The sequence below is a fragment of the Photinus pyralis genome, unplaced genomic scaffold (genome assembly GCF_008802855.1).
Source record: "Photinus pyralis isolate 1611_PpyrPB1 unplaced genomic scaffold, Ppyr1.3 Ppyr1.4_LG7, whole genome shotgun sequence".
Lineage (NCBI taxonomy): Eukaryota > Metazoa > Arthropoda > Insecta > Coleoptera > Lampyridae > Photinus > Photinus pyralis.
Genome location: NW_022170738.1, coordinates 25,150,055 through 25,171,675, shown reverse-complemented (window position 1 = coordinate 25,171,675; position 21,621 = coordinate 25,150,055). Strand labels below are relative to the sequence as shown.

At 37.0% G+C, this 21,621-nt stretch overlaps 1 protein-coding gene across 3 annotated transcripts in view; it reads right to left on the bottom strand.

Annotated features, from left to right (window-relative positions):
- The window catches only part of LOC116177123 (MAP kinase-interacting serine/threonine-protein kinase 1-like), a 37,307-nt gene extending 19,472 nt beyond the window's left edge, over positions 1-17,835 (bottom strand). The window contains exons 1-3 of one of the 3 annotated variants that reach the window (XM_031496001.1): positions 17,719-17,826; positions 10,242-10,347; positions 5,763-5,814 (exon numbers count right to left, since the gene is read on the bottom strand). In XM_031496001.1, the coding sequence (XP_031351861.1) occupies positions 5,763-5,814; positions 10,242-10,268 (79 nt within the window). In that variant the 5' untranslated portion in view covers positions 10,269-10,347; positions 17,719-17,826. Of the gene's footprint in view, positions 1-5,762; positions 5,815-10,145; positions 10,187-10,241; positions 10,348-17,718 lie in introns of those variants that run through there. The other 2 variants (XM_031496000.1, XM_031495999.1) reach the window with 2 other exon arrangements.
- Positions 17,836-21,621: the final 3,786 nt, after the last annotated feature.

The following is a 21,621-nucleotide window of genomic DNA, read 5'->3' as shown; positions in this document are numbered from 1 at the left end:
ACGTACGAGCTACGAGTGATCGGATCGGAAGCGAAGGTTACAAGAAAAACCAAACCCAAGACCCAAATACATACCGATTAGGTTACCTACCACCCACAATTTGATCTGAAAACAAGATTGGTTTGCAATTATAGACAACCCGAGATTTCTCATTATTTTGTAGATGGATTTTTAAAAAATTAACTGATTTACGGAAAAACCTTGTAGTACACAGAAGCGGTGGGCAGCACTTACAAAGTGCCAACTTTAGTTAGTGAATCAAAGTCTATTCCGCGAAAACTCTACCATTAAGCAAAACGAACAGCAAATCGTCATTCTAGATAGACTACATATTTCATTTAATGAAACTACGCCGACATTATATTTCGATGGTCCAAATCGCCAACGCATAGTCTTGAGTAGGCTAAAAAGCCTATATACTATGGCAAAAAACAGGGACGGTCAATTTATTACGATTGACTAATATAAAAATCTCCTTGAAAAACTCTGCTTCGAAAGGAATTGAGTTTATTCGTCAAAATAACTAGCCACCCGGCATCACTTCCAAAAGGCATATTACAGCAAGTTCAGCTCACTTAAAATTCACGCATGAATTCAGTCAATTACCTATCCATATCGAGTGGAATTGCAATTACTAAAAAGCACCGATTTACATCGTTCAGCGTTTAAAAGGCCCCATACATACACGGTACGATCGATCTGTCCGATTCGTCGTTTCAGACCGATCGAAACGACGAATCAATAGTGTATGTCAAGATCATTAACGATTTACTTCATCGAATGGGATATCGAACACCGCAACAAAAACGCATGCAATCGTGAATATCGTAACGATGAATCGACAGTGTATGGCTCATTGCGATCAACGATTCGACAGGGCACGTATGACATTAAATTATTTAATCACGATGGTTCGGTTTTAAAAACATGTAAGTGATCGATCGTAACGACCAATCGTTTCGTGTGCGAGTGGTAAGTAAGCTCTGGGCGATCTATCGTCACGATATCGCTTCAGATCTATCGTGACGACGGATCGTTGCGTGTATGGGGCCCTTTATTAAGCAACCAATGAAACCAGTTGCGTCCAACCATGAAACCAGTTGCGAACTTCCACATGCGCGATGGCAATCTATTTTTGACGCAACCTATACGAAATCGGCCGAGCATTGACCAATTGCGTGCGATAAATATACCGGAGTGGTTAAGGTGAATTTTTTAGTAGTTTTGCTCGAGGTTTGCTATTCAATGTTAAGATAAGCAGGAAAAAAATGGTTTTCGCCTTGGAGTAACTTCACCGCATTTTCTATGAATTGATCAGTACTTTCCAAAAGGTCGTCGGTCTATTTATATGTACAAATGAGAATAAATTAAGGCTTAAATATTCTCTTAAAGAAGAAACTTTGCAATGCGCAGTGTGCGCATTCGAAAACCTGCGGTTTAAAATATGCGATACGTTGGCCTTTACTAGAAGAATCTGATACAAATTTCAAAAAAATATCTCTATAAATAAGGAAGTTCGCATTGCACAGTTTGTGCATGCGCACATCTGATTTTTCAGACTAGGTGCATCTGTGGGTCAAAATTTCAAAAAATATTTCCATACATAAGAAAGTTGACATTACGCAGTCTGCTCATGCGCACATTAATCATAAAGAGTTTTCTTGGTTGAGATGCCAGAGCTATAAGTTACAACAAATGCGAAAAGGACGAACTAAATATCTTGAAAACTGTAGGAGTGGTTAAGGCCTCGGACGGAAAAAGTGGTCATAATAGCGCCTTCCAACATCAGTTGAAAAATGCGCTAAAAATGATTCCTACTAAAAAGATGGCCATTCAAAGAATCACATCACATACACCAATTTGCTGTGAGGAAAATTAAAAGTTTGCGCTTTTTGGCGTTGATGTGGGCCAAAATTATGCCGAACTCACCTTAGGCTCGCTCGGCATTGGTATACAAGCGATTTTGACTTCACAGTCACACTTTTCCTTAAGATAAAAATGATTTCTAGTAAAAAGCGGCTCTATTATTCGCCAAAATAATCACATGTGCCCACTTGCTGCAACATTGAGAGTTGCGCTTTCTGGTACTGTATGAGGCTAGTGAGGGCCAAAATTATGCATAGTATACATAATTTGGCCCCACAATTTTTTGCGGCGCAAATGGGCGCATGTAATGGTTTTGACGAAGAATGAAGCTACTTCTTACTCTGGATCATGTTTTTCTTAAGGAAATCCGTGCAGAGAAGCCGAAAATGTGTATTTCTCATAAAATTCCCCGACAATTCCAGGTTTTCCCGATCATCCCCCCCTTATCGCCACCCCGTAGTTATATGAATGTATCGGGCAAAATATCGGCCATTGGCGGCCGATACATCGGTATCAAGATATGGCCGATATGCCGACATTAATATGGTATCGGTCGACCCTTCGACCGGTGAACAAACAATATAAAAGAAATATCCTTGTTTATGTAATTATAAAATTACCTATACAGAACCTCCTCTCATTAACTTTTTTTTAGTCAGGATGAATCCAAAACACTTTCGGCCTTTTCTTCTCGTTAAATACCTAAATGGCAGCCATCACCATTCACCACAAAATCTTCATCGGACGACATTGTTCAAACTAAACAAATAGATTGCACAAATGGACGTAAAATGACGCATTTCATGAAACCTGTTTCACACAACTAGTCGCATACAACCGGTTGCTTATATGGACGAGTCGCCTAAGGCTGGTCGCCGACTTGCACTTTTCAGTTGTGCAAAAGTTTGATTTACGAGTGGTTGTTTGCGCTAACATATGCAACTAAACCATCACTCAAAAGATATAAAGCACACATGCAATTAAAATTGTTTAGTTTCAAGATTGATTTCTACAAGTTAGTTGGGGTGTGTGCAGTTGAATTCAGAAGATTGAAAATACAAAGAAACATGTATAAATTGTGCACAACTCTTGTGCAGATAAAGCGCATTTTTTAAACCGAAATAGCTTTTGTTTTGACATCACCAATGGATACATTTCTTGTAGACGTCTCAATCGCCCTTTGTGAGTACCCTCTTCCGACAATCCGTTCTTGAGGTATAAGGTATAAACCCGAGGTCGAGGAGGAGGGCTATGGTTTGTAGAAATTAATTCCTTTCGTTGAGACAATGAGACCTTTCATTAGAGTACCATGAAGGATAAAACTAGTTCCACTCCCCCTCCACTCCGTACTTTGATAATAGGATAGAAAGAAGGGCAGTAGTTGGTAGAAAACGGTTCCTTTCGTTGAGACCTTTAATTAGAATACAATGAGAGATAAAATTAATTTTTAACCCCAACCCCCCCAGGCTCCGTCGCTCACTGATCTCGAAAAAGAGTCACACGGGAAAGTTATAGGCTACCTACTGCAACAAATTCCAGGACTCTAGGACCATTCCCCTACAAGTAGTTCAAAACGGCATAAGTGGGTCCGGACGGACAGACGGACAAAACGCATACAATAGCACATTTTTTTTAATTCTTAAAAAAGTGCGCTAAAAACAGTTGATAAATGATAAAATCAATTTCTACTCCCCACCCCTTCCCATCACACACTGATCTCGAAGAGGAGTTACGCGGAAAAGTTTATAGTTTATAGAAACCCATTTTTTCGATGAGACTATGAAGGACAGAGCGTGTGTTCGCCCCCCCCCCCTCCAATTAAAAAATACTGGCAGCACTAGCGGCATGCGTATGCAAAATCTGAGACCACTTGGTTGTCGCATGTCGGCTTGTCCCCTACATAAAGTCTGAAAGTGAAAGTTTTGGAGGTTCCGAAAAGCTTACCAGGACGATTGGTCAGTCTTGCTGTAATCTTACAAACTTGTGAGAATATTTTAAATTCTAAAGCGCTTAGAAAATTCTAACACTCGGAGAAGGTTCCTAGGTAGCTAAAAGATTCAAGAATGCTATAACGATTCTAAAGGGTTCTAATGGTTCTATAGAAATACTGAAAAGAGTCCACTAAGATTTATAAGAAAATTCTGGTTCTGAATTTTCTACAAGGTTCTTAACATTCTATCAATACAATATACAATTTGTTTTACATATTTTCATGGTGTCTCAGATACAGTAGATTGTATGGGTAACGGGATTGTTATCGAAGATAGAGATTAAGTTAAATGGATAGTCTTGTGTGTTGCCTGAAATTTAAACAATCGGGAACCCTTGAAGTTATTTACAAAAAAAAATAAAAGTGCCGATTTACAAACAAAAAAAAATATCTACATTATTATAAAAACAAGTTTTATATGAAAGTTTCTCCCTTGAGAAGATGGTAGTGGCTGATGATCATTTATTTAATTATGGTGGTGTACATCATCAAGTATTTACCAAAAAGCGGGTAGGTACTCTTATGTTAAGATATCGATGTGCTAAAGAAATCAAACAAAACATTAAAAATTAAGACGAAATGCTATTACAAGATCTGCATGAACATATGTTACAGTTCGCTGTGTCCAGCTAAGGTCAGCAGTAATCCTCAGATTTTGTCTTCAATATCATTTAATTTGTCCCACATCTCATTTTGATTTTATTAGATTTTATTATCAACATCCCCATCTTCTATTTTAATTTATTTTTATTTATTGAAACAGTAAACAAGAATCAACTCATGTTTATTTATATCACATGACTCGACCGACACCATTGGATCTGTATATTATGTTCTAGTCTGTCAGCTTGTTCTCCAAAGTTCCGTTGAGTCAAAATAGCGACAAACATCCGCCTTCAGCGTACTTTCAGAATTCATTTCATTTCAACTTAAGGCTGCCGTACCATGTTACGATATCAAATGCAATTAGTAATTCAAAACCGCCTGCACAATAGTCTCCATATAAAATAACCCAAAGCATTTGAATTGAACGTAATATCTTACTTATCCTACGAGCAAAATTTTCACTATTAATCAAGGCCCGCAAATGCACCATTTTACTTCCGGATGTTTGTATTAAGAATTTGGGGCTTAATTCATCGCAATCTCAGCAGTGCAGTGACCTACTGCAAGGTCTTGCAATTTATTTTGGCTTTGACGTCATTGTACAATATTTAGTCTGAACAGCGTAGGGCGTAGGAGCATTGCAATTTTTTTTTGTCCATAAAGAGTCAAGTTTTTTCTAACGCTATTTTAAGCGCTCGTATTATTTTGTGGTGATGAGAAACCTACATTCAAAGCGCCAAAAGAAAAACTGCAACTTTCAAGAAGCTTTTGAGTCTCGAACTTTTTCAGTGCAGATTTACTGTTGGCACCAAGGTTTTTGGTACGCCCGCACCGAGCTGGATGGATTAGATCCAATGGTTATTTATTCGGTAATTCTAATTGAGGATGGAATGACGTACGGGAACTCGGCCGTTGCTCGCAAAAAATATACCGAGAATCCCTTGAGCATCATGAAAAACAGTTTAAACAACTTGTCACGAAAATTAAGGTCAATATAACCTGAAATATCTCCTTTGTGTACGGCATCCCAAATTAGAAATGAAATGTACATCACCTGATCTCGTCGTATGTACAGTGGAAGTTAAATCAACTTGAAGATTGAATTATAATCGGATTTGGCACGACGTCGTTTTATATTTAGTTAATAAAAAGACGTAGAAATGGGAAAAACATATTTACAAAAAAATAAACGTATCTCAATTACCATTATCTAATATTCAATGCCACCTTTAAAAAAATTGAACGTACGACGCATATATAAATACATCTGGGCAACGAGAGAAAAAACACGTTCACTCACCTTGTACGTCGCAGAAGTCGTCGTCGAACCTGGGTTGGCAGTTGTCCGACTCCTGGAAAGGACAATTTTCGATTTAGTTTACGATATTGTAGGTACACATTGAATTCTACTTCCGGATTTTCCATTGAAAAACTGACCTCACTTGGCCAGTTTTAGTGTGCATTGCACGTACAATGGCGGTTTTGTGATGGCCGTTTCCGGTTTTGTTTGACCACATTTTGTAGGAAGGCCTTACTGCGTTTGTTAAAATAAGATATCGAAAAAGTTCGTATTCTCGTATTATTCGATTCGCACCTTCCATTCAGGTTAGGACGCATGCATCTCACGGTTTGCTCATCAACAGAGGACCCAATTGAAATTTTGTTTGTTATACTAATTAGTTTGTTTATTTGAATTTTGCTAACGACATATAAATTATTTATTTTTTTTTTAATCTTCCCATTCACTCGTATTTCCCATAATTGTGAATAACAGAAATAACACTCAGTATGGGCATTTTTAGCGCTCCATGGTAATAATGAGTGCAAGTAAAATAAGTTGGACAAGTGCACCTCCGCAAAACAAGTATTCAAGACAATGATTTCACTATGACTCTTTCTTTGACTATCCATAACATAGCCATTTCTGTACTATACACATAAACTCGTAAAATATATCCACCCATAATAACTACACTCATCCTACCACCGCTATGCATGTTTCCTTATGCTTAATTTATCCCCACACCACACCCGACATTAAACCTTAAATAGTGTCCACACCCTGAGTGACAACACATCAAACTCTGCTTAAATAAAATGCACAGTGCGATTTACCGTTTTGAAGATAGCAGTGGAGCCCGTTAACGAATTTTGTTCGATTCGAATATTACTTAAATTTTTTCGATGCTATGTGGGCGAGAAGTTCCTGAATACGGTCCTGACTTTTTAAATGCGTGTGAAAGCTTAGGGCGCCGAGAAGTCGTGGGAGATGAAGACATTAACTAGAATTACGTGACGATTCTTCGCTTCCGTCGTTTATCTTGGTGGATAGCGTGCTTTTTGCTTACTTTGTGGGAATTGAGTTATCTGTGTTAAGAAATCTCACTGGCTAGAAAGACAGTTTCATTGGTGTCAGAATGGGTGTGCATCAGGAAACTAAAGTAGAGGGAATTTGGTCGTTCACGTCCAGCTGTCTAGGCAATTCTGAGGTACAGAGTGAAAACGAAAAGTTTGACTTTTTGGGATATTATCGTATCTTACTAGACATGTAAAATAAAAAAAAGATAAAAACTGCCCATTCTAGATATCTTTACGTAGAATTCAGTGGGTTAGTAAAAATAAATTTTTGGACTACCATTGAGATTTGACCCAAAGTTGGTATTTTTTAAATATAACACACTGTATATCTTAACGTCAATGTATCACATACCAGTTTTTTTAAATTTTAGCTATGAACCAAAAACTAAAAACTTATTTTTTACGGCTTTTAAATATTAACATTGTATAATATACAATGATATTAGGCATGGAGATTTTGTTTTTTTTATAGAAACGGTGGTCCGAAAAAAACTGTTGACTACGCCACTGGATTCTACGTAAAAATATCTAAAAGAAACAGTTTTTACCTTTTTTCTATCTTATATGGGTAGCAAGATATGATACATCTGAAAAAGTCGAACTTTTCTTTTCACTCTGTACCTCAGAAACAAACGTAGCTAGCTTGATTCTGTTTGTGGTATTAAAAGTTTCACAAAAAAGTTGCACAGGGTCGCGAAATCCGCAAGTATCTATCTTTAAAAAAACTGATATACACTGCAGTCTCAATCAAAATACATTTAAATCAAACGGGAAAAAACCTTCACTTACAAAGAACATTTGTCCGGTTTAGAAATCATCACCTTAAATACGAACAATAGTGAAAATTTTAATCCATAAAGATAACAACGGCTAGCCTTAAAATACAGTTTATTTGCGCGGATTGGGAACTATTGCGATAAGTGCGAACAGTGGAGTAATTTTTTTAACGCACGGAAATAAATCATCGTAAAGGCGAATGGAAAACAATACATGACGTATTTTTTTAACGACAATACCTCTAACCGTCGAAATACTTAAAATCACCGTACTTAATCTTCATTCCAAATCAAAGCAGCCATTCACTTGCGAGACCCAGGATTTTGCACCGGCCGCCTTTTTCAACCATTTGGATCAACAAAATAGCGCAGTCAATATTTTGAATTAAACGACCACACCGTATATTTGTGGAGTCGATAGCTTTTCTGAACACCCGGTATCTAGATACGTTTGAAGTTGGGCGCTTCGTTAATAAGAAATTGTAGTTTCTGAATTTAATTATTTTCTATAGGAGACGAGTGTTTAATTGTTTGTTTTCCGCCGATAACGCACGCAAGTTAAGTAGTGAACTTATCAGTTTTGTAACCTTTCTTGTAGAAATATTTGTACCGTCGCCGAAAGCTCTCTTGCTAGGGAAGAAGAGAGATAATCAATCTTATTAAGTTTTAGGACCGTTAATTACCGATTAATCGATTTCAGTTTTCTAATGGTATACGAAAAACCAGAATAGAAAAAGTGCTTCACCTCGTCGATTGCACTTAAATTCCAGGAGACAATGAGTGACAACTAGAACTCCGTTTTCGGAACCTCCGTCCGGCAAATCAAGTGAGTATAATTAGTAGCAAACAATTTTATTGAGTTACAGAAAAACCCGTCCGTTTGGGATGGGCTTTATTTCAGAAGAGGTGCGCTTAAAAAACTTGAAGTTTGATATCGATCCCATATTTTTCCGATATCGAGGAAAGGAGTAATTAATTAAAAACAGAACCGACATTTTGAGCTTTACCCATTACATTCGTAAGAATCGTATTAATCTCTATCATTATGCTAAATCCTCCAGCCGGATTCAAAATATATTTTTGAAGATTGTGGATTTTTTTGTATACGTAGATTTGGAGATTTAGACTTTTGTTATTTGCAATCAAGTGGCCTGAAGCAGAAACGCGACGAGTTTAATTGTATACAGAAAAAGTCCATTCTCCTTGAAAATATTTTTTTTCGTTATACTGAGCTAGCCGAACGCAATAATTTTATGCATAAAATAACATTATTTTAAAATCAGAATAGATGGTATAATATAAAGGTATGTCCGCACTCCGCATTTGCAACATACTCCCGTGGTGAACATCGTCGCGAACCAGCGTTTTAAATCATACCCCACTTCCAGTGTATATGAAGCTGGCCCCATCCACTAATGTTTTTAAACGGCCGTTTTATTTGAACAACAAAATTTTGAATACGGTAACAAATTAGCACATATTTAGCACTAATTTTTAGAATAAGATAGATTTTTTAACGGCTGGAAGGGGGGGGGGCTGTTAATGGAGGTACAGTAGGTACAAGTGCGCCGCAATCTCCCCTTTAATGGATGTATAGTGCAGAAACGGACAGCTCATGGATCGCGGTGAACCCAAAATTAATTTTTTTTGTCATACAGTAATACACAGAAAAAATGTCAACAAAGTACAATTCGGGGACGCGCAGCAAAAAAAATCGGTAACCCTCTCCATATAAGCCCCAGTAGGTACTCTCATCAATCATGTTAGTTTACTGGATATGCATATGGTTGATATACAAAAAAAAAGAATATCGTGATTCTTTATTTAGAAAACTTGTCAAATTTTGTATGCCGTGTGCTGGCATGATGCGCGGTGTCTGTTGACCTGCACAGAAAAGATCTACATCAACTTCCATGTTCCGTTTTGAAGATTTACGCGCGGATACGATCTGCTCGTGTAACATAACACCACCGCCCATCCTGACACATCATCAACTTTTTTTTTATATGGACCGTAAAAAAGTAAATACTGTATTGACTAACTGTTGGTTTCAACAGGATGGAGCACCAGCGCACAACGCCCTAAGCGTGCCGGAATACCTATCGGACAAATTTCCTGGAAAATATTCTTGCACGATTAGGGCGTTGTGCGCAGATGCAGCATCCTGTTGAAATTGAAACCAACAGTTTCCAACATCTGTTTTTTGTGTGCTGTACATCGCCGTACAAAGTTGATCATGATTTCTCCGTTATATTTAAAATCTCGCCGTCTCAAATAGTGGCAATGAGAAAGCATCCAACCATGCCGTCAACTATTTTATTTATGACTCTAGGACATATGTGAACAAGCGAGTTGAAAAGGGTTCTTTCTGGCGGGAATCAAATTAAGTATTCGTTTTTTTAAGTACTGCTACAACTTCGTGAAATTCGTCCGACTGGAGTTCCAAGTCTTAGTAACGAGACATCGTGAAAGCACAGACAGTCTACATGAAAAGTACTTCCGACTATTTTCTTCAAAGTTCAGCGAGTTTTTTAAACAATGAGGTTTACCTGTATCGTGGAATTGAAAAGAGACATATTCATATCTTGTTCTGTAATGTAAGAAAGGTTGCAGTAGCACATTTAGTTATGGCAAATTGGACTTACCTTAAAGATGGCACCGGACTGTCTCATTCAAGAAGCTGTAGGTCGAAAGATGAAGATGAGAAACATACTGTTGATGGACCATCCCAACGCCAGAAACATGATTAATCTATTGAAACAATTCGGAACATCATGAAATATACTAAATTTGTGTAGTGCACGCCATTTAGAGCTTCGCAAAAGATAAAACCGTACTTAGAAAAATGAAACATTTTTTATTATGTAGGTAACCACCAAGTAACTATGCGAGATTGAGTAGAGGTTGATGATAAAGTCCACTTTCTTAAATGGGCAAGATTTACTGATTTTTCAAAAGTAGTGGTATAACTCCAGAGCCCCACCCAATTCCAACCATTGATCCCAAAAATTTTTTAAGCAGAAACGGTTTTTAAACAACTAATTCACCTCTTCAGTCATCAAACAGAAGAAAATCACGGTCAATGTGAATGTGATCTCATAATCGCCGCGACCTAGGTACATTATTTATTTGTATCGGAGTGTTATAAAGATAAGGCTTTTACATTTACAGTATTTTACATAATTAGCCAGGTAAATGAGTTTTTACTGGCGATAGGAGAAGTTGACTGGCGAGCCGTTATGCAATATGTATATTACACATGCTAAAAATCACGGGCTGGATTTTGGGAAACAATTTTGGGAGCGTCCCTTAAGGGTCAAGTGTAGGGCAACTTAATTTTTCACATAGAAACCTACAGTTTTTATTGAATATTCTTATTCTACATCGGAATAATAAACTATAGGAAAGGTTTTGTCTTTTTTTGAAAACTTTTCCAAAAGCGCGATTTTTGGTTTGAGCTAGGAAGTTGAAAATTTTTCCTCATTCTGTTAGTCTAGGTAGAGAATCAAAAACTACCATTTTTTCCCAAGTCAGCATTTTTTTTAATGGCTTTTTTCGGGGATCTAAGCCCATTTAGCCACGGTAATATACTATGGGAAGAAACAAGGACACTTGCTTCTCGTCCAGAGGTCTATCAAGGCTTTTCAGACTTCCAGTCTGCCTTAAAATAGGAAAACGCGAAGAAAAAAGCAGTTCAAAGTCTCAGTACGACATTTAAGTGAAATGTGAATGAAGCTTCATACAATATTCTGTATTAGTTTGTTTTAATTTTATTCGATTAGTTCTTCAACTGATTTCCCCCCCACGCTATCACTAGGAACAATTGAGTTACAAATTTGTAATTTACCGGTAGGTTTTATTTTTCTTATTGAAAATGGTGACCTTGTTTTAGTACTAGGTATTTTCAATGTCACTTCCTCTTATCTTTGTAATGTTGCCAATTGTAAATGCATCCTAAATGGGCCGTGACAATGATAAATTATTTTAATATGAATTAGGTTTTGTTGCCCGTTTTTCCGCAAATATACCAAATTACACGATATAAAGGCATTTTACAAAGTAAGGAAAAGTGACACATTTAGACGACACGAGAGAGGAGGGCTACCGAAACAGTGAATTACTATACAAAAATAGCCATCATCATCATATATACGAAAAAGACATCATAACCAACGTACCCGTCACGCGGGACCACACGGTTTTCTCCGACAGAATTTGGGAGGAAGAGGTCTATTAGAACCTGGATCTGTTGGAGCGGTATCGGCCAAATTTCATCATCACCACTACTGAAGACCATCCGGCCCATCCGTCATCAAACCATCAAACCATATGAGGAAGGAAAGATGTAGTTTGACGGAGTATGTATAAGGAAACTGGGTGTCATGGTGGAGATATTTAATGGAAGGGATGTAAAATCGCATCTGGGAGAAACAAGAAAAGGTCCACCAAGGTGGGCTGGACCAATTGATGACATTTTTTCATTGCTCCCTTTGAAGGTGGGAGAAGGAGGTACCTTTCTCTGAAATAACGGCGCAACCAGAAAGCTCCCCAACCGTAAAACGAGAAGATCATACAATCAAAAAAAAATCGAAAATAGTTCTAAAACATACAGTGTCCCTCGATTGTTTAGTCGTCTCTTGTAAAAGACAAAAAAAAGTACCTTTGAAATTTTCAGAAAGTCCTAGACCTAGTTTCATTTTTTGATGTTTTTACTGGATTTTTGAGATCCGAAGAAATGTTACTTAAAAAAACAGTACAAAGTAGAATGTAAAGACTGTGCGCATGTGAAGCCGATAGATACTTTCATAATAAATCCTCAATTTACCTACATTAAATATTAGAGTTAGTTGCGTTTGAATTTGTATCTCAGTGTTTGTTTTTCCTTTTGGTTAGTTGGATAATTTTTCGTTTATCGCTTTATATGTAATTACTCAATTTACCTAAGGTGCTAAGTAAGTAGGACACATCTGGTTTAATTTGCGTGTTTTATCTGGTCGTTGCGATCAGGAGTGTTTATCAGGCAAAAGAAAATTGATTTCAAGGAAATGCACATCTGGTGCTGATAAAAGGAGACGCAGGTGTTACGAAGAATTGGAAATATGCGGAACGTCCCGTTTGACGCATTCGTCGTGATTGGCGATTTATTTGAAATTTCATAAAGATTATTTTATGGTGGAAGTTCTGTCTCTTTAAATACTGGATACAACGAGAAAATAAGGGTAGTGAGTTTGGAGACGGTTTAAGAGCTAGTAAATTCGTTCTTATTGTTCTTATTGTTCTCGGCCCTCAACATGGTTTAGCCCAATTACAGAGTGACTCGCGTAATGCTTTTTAGAGGTGCCCCTGGAGAAGGTCTTAAGTTGATTGACGTATTGGTTGTGTGTGTGAACATCTGAACAATTCATCATAGGATCATAGGTCAGATAAAAATTAAAAAATTCCATCCATTTAAATTTCCAGCCTTAAGTCCAATTTTCCCAGCACTTTGGAAGGAGGGGGTAGAACTGCTATTCTCCATATTTTACAATTTTCCCGACAAACATCGGACTTCCCAAAAGATAATGGCTGACTGATTGAAAGACTTGAAGTCACAATAAAACCTTATCTATTTAATAAACCTTTATTATGGTTACTTGACGTGTTTCTTATATATTTAATATTTTTAAATTTTTTATTCTGTTTGTTGTGAAAGAAGCTGTTAACACCTTCGCCAATTGTATTTAAAACGTTCAATTTATAAATATATATATATAAATAAAAAATACATTAAAAAACCGTCAACAAAAAGAAAAAGTAAGAAACGATAAAGGCATCTAACAATATTGTGAGGAGTGCTAGATAAGATATGAGAAATAAGAGTTGTCAATCTGTGGGCCAAGAATAACACTAAAAATTGGATGAGTTTTGTTTACTTTTGCTAACACTAGGCGGCTCATCTGCATTATACTGATATTTCTTTGTTAATACAACATTCCATGTCGAAATAGATAACGGTTTTTATTTATTTTAGCTACACGTACTTTAGATAACCGTTTATGGATTACCCAAATGTTATTCCGCACCATCGGAAGCTGTCAAAAGTTCCGTCTACAAATTCCAAAAATTTGGTTTTTTTTAAACATTTTTAAAATCGGAGACCTAAGTGAAGGCGATAGCCATTTTGATGTGTCAGAGTTGCTCATACTTTTGGGAAGACTTTTGGGACCACTAATTTATTTATAATCTCCTCTTACTGCTCACCTATCGAATGTAAATTTCTTCTCATGGTATTCCCTAGTATAATTGGTCTTTACAAAACGGAACAATAAATTTATTATAATTAATCTCACTTGTCTAATTCAGTAAACAAGGAAAAGTTGTTTTAAAATAACTGGAATGACCGAACTTAAAATTCCTACGTTCCTGCGTCAGAAATTGCAATGTCGTGGACATGCATCTTGAGATTTACAAGTTTATTACAATTGCGTTAATATTAATTAATGCTAAACTGCTGTTTTTATTACGTAAACACAGCTATATAAACAATATCTATGTAAACTAACCTCACGCGTTTTTCCGGAAATATCGGCCTTTCGTACCTTCAGTTCCTTCCAATCATTACTTTCCCTTTACGTATCTTGCATTGGTTATTAAAAAGTACTGACTATAAATCGGAAGCAAAATTGCAGGTGCTCGGTTAAGATACGGGGGCGTTTTTTAAATTATCTACCCGTGAGAATGATGACATACAAATAAATTTGCCAGGAGCATCGGGACTGCTTTGGCGAACGATGACAGTTATTTTTCGAGGATTGCCACAGGCGGCGAATCGTGGCTTGGGAGTTGGGACCATCCCACAAAACAGGCTCTCCACCCCAAAAAAGGATCTCTCTGAATATCCAGTGTGGACAAGTATTCACAAGTAAGTATCTTGCTCTGGAAACAATTAAGTGACTCTGAAGCGTTCGAATGCTATAGGACAACAAAAGACCTGCGAAAAGTGGGGCTTTAGTGCTTTCCAGCATATGCGAGCGGAATTTTAAGAATAAGAATTTGATGTAATTGAAGATTGTCCTTCCTGCGTCTTTTCATTTCTGTAGAGCATAGTTTTCATAATGGGTTACGGATGTCTGGAGACGATCGATGTCGCAGTAACTAGAGCTAAAGTGGGCATCTTAATTAGCGTTATCTAGTCTAGTCCAAACCACTGAATAAGTATCGTGAAAAATATAACGTGGTATATGGTAGGATTTGATTTATTACCATAGCTTTTATTCTATTGATAGTGCATCAGAAATGAAGAAAACGAATCAATAGGTAAAGATAATGAGAAAGGATAATAGGGATCCTTACGGATAGATTAATGGAATGCATTCGGTCTTGGGAAGTAGGTGCTTTATAGTAGTAGCTTTATTTCGAGCACTCAACGTGAGATTGGTTCGGGTTTTGGGTTACGTCTCAAGCAAAAAAGTAAACTCGTTTTCAGAGAGGCATAAAAAGAACCAGTAGTGATAACGGATATTTTGGATTTTATTGGAACGTAAAATTTAACAACGCGAGTTCCGTTAGTCAAAATTAAAAAAAACGTTGACTATCGCGAAATTAAAAGGAAGTAATCGCGTTTCCATCGCATAAAGGAGTGACGATCAAGGACAAACTAATTAAGCGCGACTTTGTCCTTGCAACACTCTGGAAGAATTTCCAACACTTTTAGGCGCGTTCAAGTACATTCTAGTGCTCTTTGCGAGCAATCTGTAGCATTGCGAAAACTGCTACCAGAGTTTTAAGTCCTTCCGGGGCGTTCAAAGCGCTTTCCATAGCTTTCTTTTCTAGGCAGCCACGAACAGTTCTGGAAATCAAGTTCACTTTGCATTCGCAACAAAATTCCCCAAAAATTGACCGAGATAAATGCACATACGTAACTTAGTTATTCGTGTGCATCAAGGAAAGTAAATATTGAATAAATGACTATTTTGTTCTACCAACTTAATCAAAACGCAAGTATGGCAGGAAGAGCACAAATTTTAGTTCCTGTGCATCAATTTGGCCGTTTCCCCGATGAAACTGGTCAATAATTTAAAATGATGTGGAAAAGCGTTAGAAGATTTCTTGTAATACTCTGGAATGCGCTCCGTTTCAAAGCTGTTTAGACAATTTCCAGAGCTTTATAGGCCAATATTTGAGCTCTCTAAACACTAAACACTCAGTGCGTTCTAGGTCTTTTCCAGAGGTTTTAAAGTCAGTTCCAGACAGTGCTACAACGGTTGGAACGGGGTAAGACAGCTCTAGAGACCCTGGACAGCACTTACAAGACTTTTTAGAACGTTCACCTGTACAAGTTGCGACCACCAAAGGTTTTACAAAGCCTTCTATGTGCTTACCAGAGCTTTATAATGCCTCATCAGACCAACCAGAAGGCTGTGGAAGGATCAAGACAGTTCTGTACAGACGGTAGATTGAGTAAGAAACACATTTGACAAGAGGAACTTGAGAACTATCGATGATCTTTTCATAACCAAACAGTTCTGCTTGAAGTTGGCCTCCCATATTTTCAAAATTTATGATTTAATTGTCGGAACTTTTTTTTGTGCGATTTATGAAGAACTTTACGGGGGTTCTTCCGAACTCTAATTAAGCATAATTGCAAAATTGTATAAATGAGGGGCTAACTTCCCATGCGATTTTTTTACGGTAGATACCTTGAATGAATATGATGAATGAGATATATTGAAAAGCTCATACATATGGATTCATTTAAATTTTAGATATTTAGAAAATAGCAATGCATTTTCCAAAATTAATTTGTGACCGTGACCCCAAAATAGCAAAATTAAGTGGAAGAACAGATTGCATTATTTTATTGTCAATCTGAACTTCGCCGTTTTCTTCTTGTTCGTTTTTCTTTTTTATTGTTAAATAAAGGCAATATTATTATTATTAAAAAAACTTCAATAAAAAACATGAATGGTTTTTGAGCTGTGTTCTTCCGGGACGTCTACCTTACCGGAACAATTGAAATCCCGCCATTTTTTTTCTTCTTTTTTCATCTAAAAGGCAGAACTAAAAAATAAAATGGACAGGTAGATTTGCGAGTGATAAATATTAAAAAGGGGCTTACTTTCATCCCAAATACTGTATGTATTTAAAAAATTATAATTTATATTAAGATTATTTCTCCTGCAATGACTCCAATCATTACAAATTTGGGAATAGGTATAATAATGACTGGGATTTATAAAAATATCTATACGAGGTGTTAAAACGAGTCTACACTACTTAATTAAAGGTAAATTCAAATTGGGAGATAAGAGAAACGCCCGTAGATACATGAAACATCGCCTTATTTTAGCCAAATAAAATTCAGGGAAGAGACTTATTAAAATAAAACGAAACCGAGAGTTACGAATTAAGTTCTTACGCAACAATTTATTGACATCTAACCTTGACCAAGGTTTTTCGCATAGGCGTTCAATACGCTATTCGCCTAAAATTTCCTAGCATCAGCGCCAGAAGATTTTTGGTCGACTGTAACACGTTTCGTGAGATAATGCGCATTTCTGTTCACATTAGTTTACCTGATATTTATTTAAAATATAAAATGCGTTGCAAATTGTTATAGGGCAATATTTATCTCGACGTAGAGTCGTCGAAACATTAAAACTCCCACTAAGGAATTAACCACACCTTAATTAATTCTTTTTATTCGTAATTCGTACACAACTGAATTAATTTGAGGTGCACGGTTCAAACGCCGGAAGCCGCAATAATTTTTTTCATAATCCACTCATTCACAGCGAGATATTCGGGAGTGTATCGGTGACACAATTAATTACATCACCCCCTCAATCAATTTGTTTTGAGGACAACTTTCGTTAACTGCGCAAAAAAATGTTGGATAAACTCGGAAAATTTATCAGTACATGGAGCACAAGGTCGCATAAATATAACCTTAAATTCAAATTAGCCGCCGCTATTGACTCCCTGCCTCCTAAATACGTAAGAGATCAAATATTAATATAAATACGGCGAAGCATCCCAGTAATGCACTACGTGATAATCTATTTTCATCTTTAGCACAATAAACATACTTCACAAATGAAAATATTTACGTAAGTAACGTGATAAATATAAAAGTGTACGTACCGACAAACTTAACTCTTTCAAACTCGCCATCTTGCTTACCACAACTGCGCCGCGCGAGAGGCGAGGACCGCTTGTGTTCTTTTAGAAGAAAACTTTATCAATGTGGAAGAGGTTTGGTTTATTGTACCTATGACTACATTTGTATGATAATTGTGTAATTATATAAATAATTATATGGGTAACTGAGTCATAATTGGGCATTATTTGTTTGTAAGAGATTTCAACTAGTCGGCGACTCCTCGTCCCAATTAGGCGGTGTTTTGAGATGTTGTTTACTTTTTTATTGGATTTTATTTTATTTTTTTCAAAATTCGCGGATATGTTATATTATTGGCAGTACTGTCAAAAGTCAAATACCACCAACATTAAAAAATCCACTGCATGCCTTCGAGTTTGTATTTGTAAAAATAGGTCGTTTTGTGTACTTCATAGTAGTTTTACAATTGGGGTAAATTGTTGAAAATGTAATTAAATTTCTGTGGGTCGTGGTTGAAATTGTAATGCGAACATAACCTTAATTCATATGGAACTAATGCATTGATTCAACAGTGGCGTAGTCATTGTAGTCAATAATTCTTAATGTGTATTAAATCTATTTACCTTGAAAAGAAACATTTGCATGTCGTCGGCTAATCTTCCGTTTAATTAAAAATTTAATGTGGACGTAAAATTGGGACTAATTAATTGCACATTCCTACTTGTATAGTACATAGGCAACACAACATACTCTACTCGTATTTACTATACCATTGAATAACGCATTTTTTATTACTTCGTTACTCGATGGCACAATGATAGCATATTCAATTGAGATATGTAAAATTTAGCGGTTGAGATTATACAAATTTATTACAGTGATCACTTTTTCAACGAAACTTAACGCTTCCTCCAATCAACTAACTTCGACCATCGAATCTGGTTCACTGACGGCTATAATCAACTCCGCCTGGAGTGATTTTTCGTTTATTCTGCAAATCTCACATAACGCGGCGACTCTGATAACAACGATAGCAAATCAAACAAAATCTTTCAGGTTCACTTGAGACAATCGCGCCATATCCCACGACTCACCGGCACATTAAGTTTTCAAACGCCAAGGACCCCCATACACGTAATACAATCACAAAAATCTGCCAAATAATGATAGTTGATAGTATCAAGACCAACCTATCCCGTTTAGCGATACAATTACTGAGGAAATTAGTAAGTCCGTCGTGATTCCGTGCGTAGGTACAAAATAAATGTCAATCTCGAAAGACTAAATAGAGATATCATTTGTAACGAGCATAGAAAAAGGTCGCAACACAAGACAATAGGACCGCTTTTGAAGTAATCGTGGAATCACCTCTTTATTGCTCATCACTGTTGTACAAAAAAGAGTGTATGCAACTCGCATGTAATGGCTATTAAGACACTGATGAGTGATGATCATTACGAAACTCGCCTTTATACTCGTGTCTTAATAGCCATCATTAAATGCTTATTGCATAATATACTATTATGAATGGTTGGTCTCTATTTTTTCTACTAGTTGTTTTACTATTACTGAAAAAACAAAAGAGCAACTGCTACTTACCTAGTCCTTAAAAAAAACAAAAGCGAGCAACTGCTACTTACCTAGTCCTTAAAAAAACAGTTTTTATGAACATAAAAGTTAAACATACTCGTACTCGTATTTGATTTACATAGGTACAATGAGAAATGGATTAGTTGTCGGAACTATTTTCGGTGCATCTGTAAGATTTCATCTACAGCTCTCATCAGAAAGATCCTACAAGTTTCAGAAACTATGCGGATGCCAATTTCGAGTTTACACGTGCAAATAACTGGTGTTGTTTTTTGGTACCACTGGTGCCGTGCTGCCACGAAATTTCAGAAAGCTGCAGAGTTTTCTTGTCCATGCTTGCATTATTATATAACTTGCATGCAAGTTGGTGTTTACATGTCTATGGTTTACACACGCAATTTTATTTTCCTGGTGCGCCAGTTTCTACTGCCGCCACTAAATCCATGCATGTGTAAACCCTCCTTTTACGTAAAGGTGCGTTTGGACGTATCCAGTAGCTGGCGCCACACGCCAGTCTACTACCATTGTATTACAATGCCAATGACAATGCTACTACCATTGAATTTATAACTTAAATTCAATGCTACTACCCACGGATATATTCATACCATACTGGCCAGCCAATTCTTGGCTGAAAGCATCGGATGTTCCATATGCATTTCTGCTCTCTGTATAGTTCAATTAGCTTAAAAGTTTCTTTTTCACTGAATTTGCGCGCCATTTTATAAAAAAATAAAAATAAACAATACACGAATGATCGGCCTTTGTCGTTTATGACGGCGAGACAGCCAAAGACAGAGACTGACGCCAACGTGTTTAGACGTTTAGACTACACTATTTTGTTGCATATAATGGTCATGTCTCTTTGTGTAGGCGACTACGTACTGCTTACTTTACATTCATACAACACTTACTGCCACTTAGGCAACAAGCCATACGCTATGGCAACGTTGAAGTGTATGTTTCCCGGCGTGGATTCGTGTGGAATGGGCCGCACGGCATCGCGCAATGTCGTGTTTGCTTCGGCGATTCGTGGTCGCTGTCCAATATGTAATTCATAAAATCCAATGAATAAAGAATACCACGAAGGAGCATTACTCAGGTTGTATACAAGAGAGAGTGGGACGGAAGTCGGCCATTTGCAAAAGCCACTTATGACGCATTTCTGTTGTGGCTTTTGCAGTGACATAAAATAATGGTTAGTTGTTGTGCTTGTGGTTGCTTCAAAACGGAAAAAAATAAAAGTTTGGGAATTATATTTCATGTGCAAGTATTGATACCAATATTATTTTGATATAGTACATGTAAATTATCGGAATGTAGTTTGCGGTTCGTTAAACAAAAGTCATAGGCGGAGTAGATACATGGGGGTTTAGATTGTTTTCGTGTAAAATTCTTTATAATTGTATCCTTCTACAACCGCCATTTGCAAAAGCCATCGCGGTATCGTGTAAATTGTTGATGTTCTCCTTCCTGGTATTCTTTATCCATTGATAAAATTCAATTATACCAACTTTGTAATTATACCTACAAGGCAGTGACGAAGAAACGCCAAAGAAATGACGACAATGCGTGACGCCGTGCGGCCCATCCCACACGAATATCCACCGGAAAAGTTACACTTCCACGTTGCCATTTTAGATAGTGTATGGTTGGTTGCCTAAGTGGCAGTAAGCCTCCGATTATCATTACTTTAGTCGGTGATCGTATCATGTACAATCCATACGTCTATGAATACAGACATTACAATAAATGTATGGTTGGTTGCTAATACTACAATTATGTAAGGGGCCGTCCCTTAATCACGTGATGTTTTTTAGTAACTTTTAATTCCACCTCCCCGCTGGTGAGGTTTAAAACTAACCCCCTCCTCTACACAAAATCACGCGAATTTTTTTAGTACAAAGTAGTAAAAATGTGCAGTGATTTTTTCGAACCCCCTACTCCCTTCGAGCGTCACGCGATTAATGGACGTCTTCCAAGTCCCATGACGGCCCCTTATCGCGCCAATAGGGGATAGAACAAAGTACAGTACTTGATTAAGGTAGCAGACTCGTCTGCCATTTTGGAGGTTTGTGCACGGTAAAACTGTTTAAATCTACCTTAAATACCTGTATGCATTAATAAACGTTGAAAAAATCAATAGTTTTTCTTTAAATGATAAGACAAGATATGCAGGGCATGTAACGTTTTGCAAGTATTAATTGACAGTGGGCTCCAAAATGGCAGATGACCTTACGGACGAGTCTGCTAATCAGCTGTTTTGTATACATATATAGTAGCTATAAAACAAAAGATTACGTACGTGTTAGTTGAAGCTGAATCGCCTTAACGAG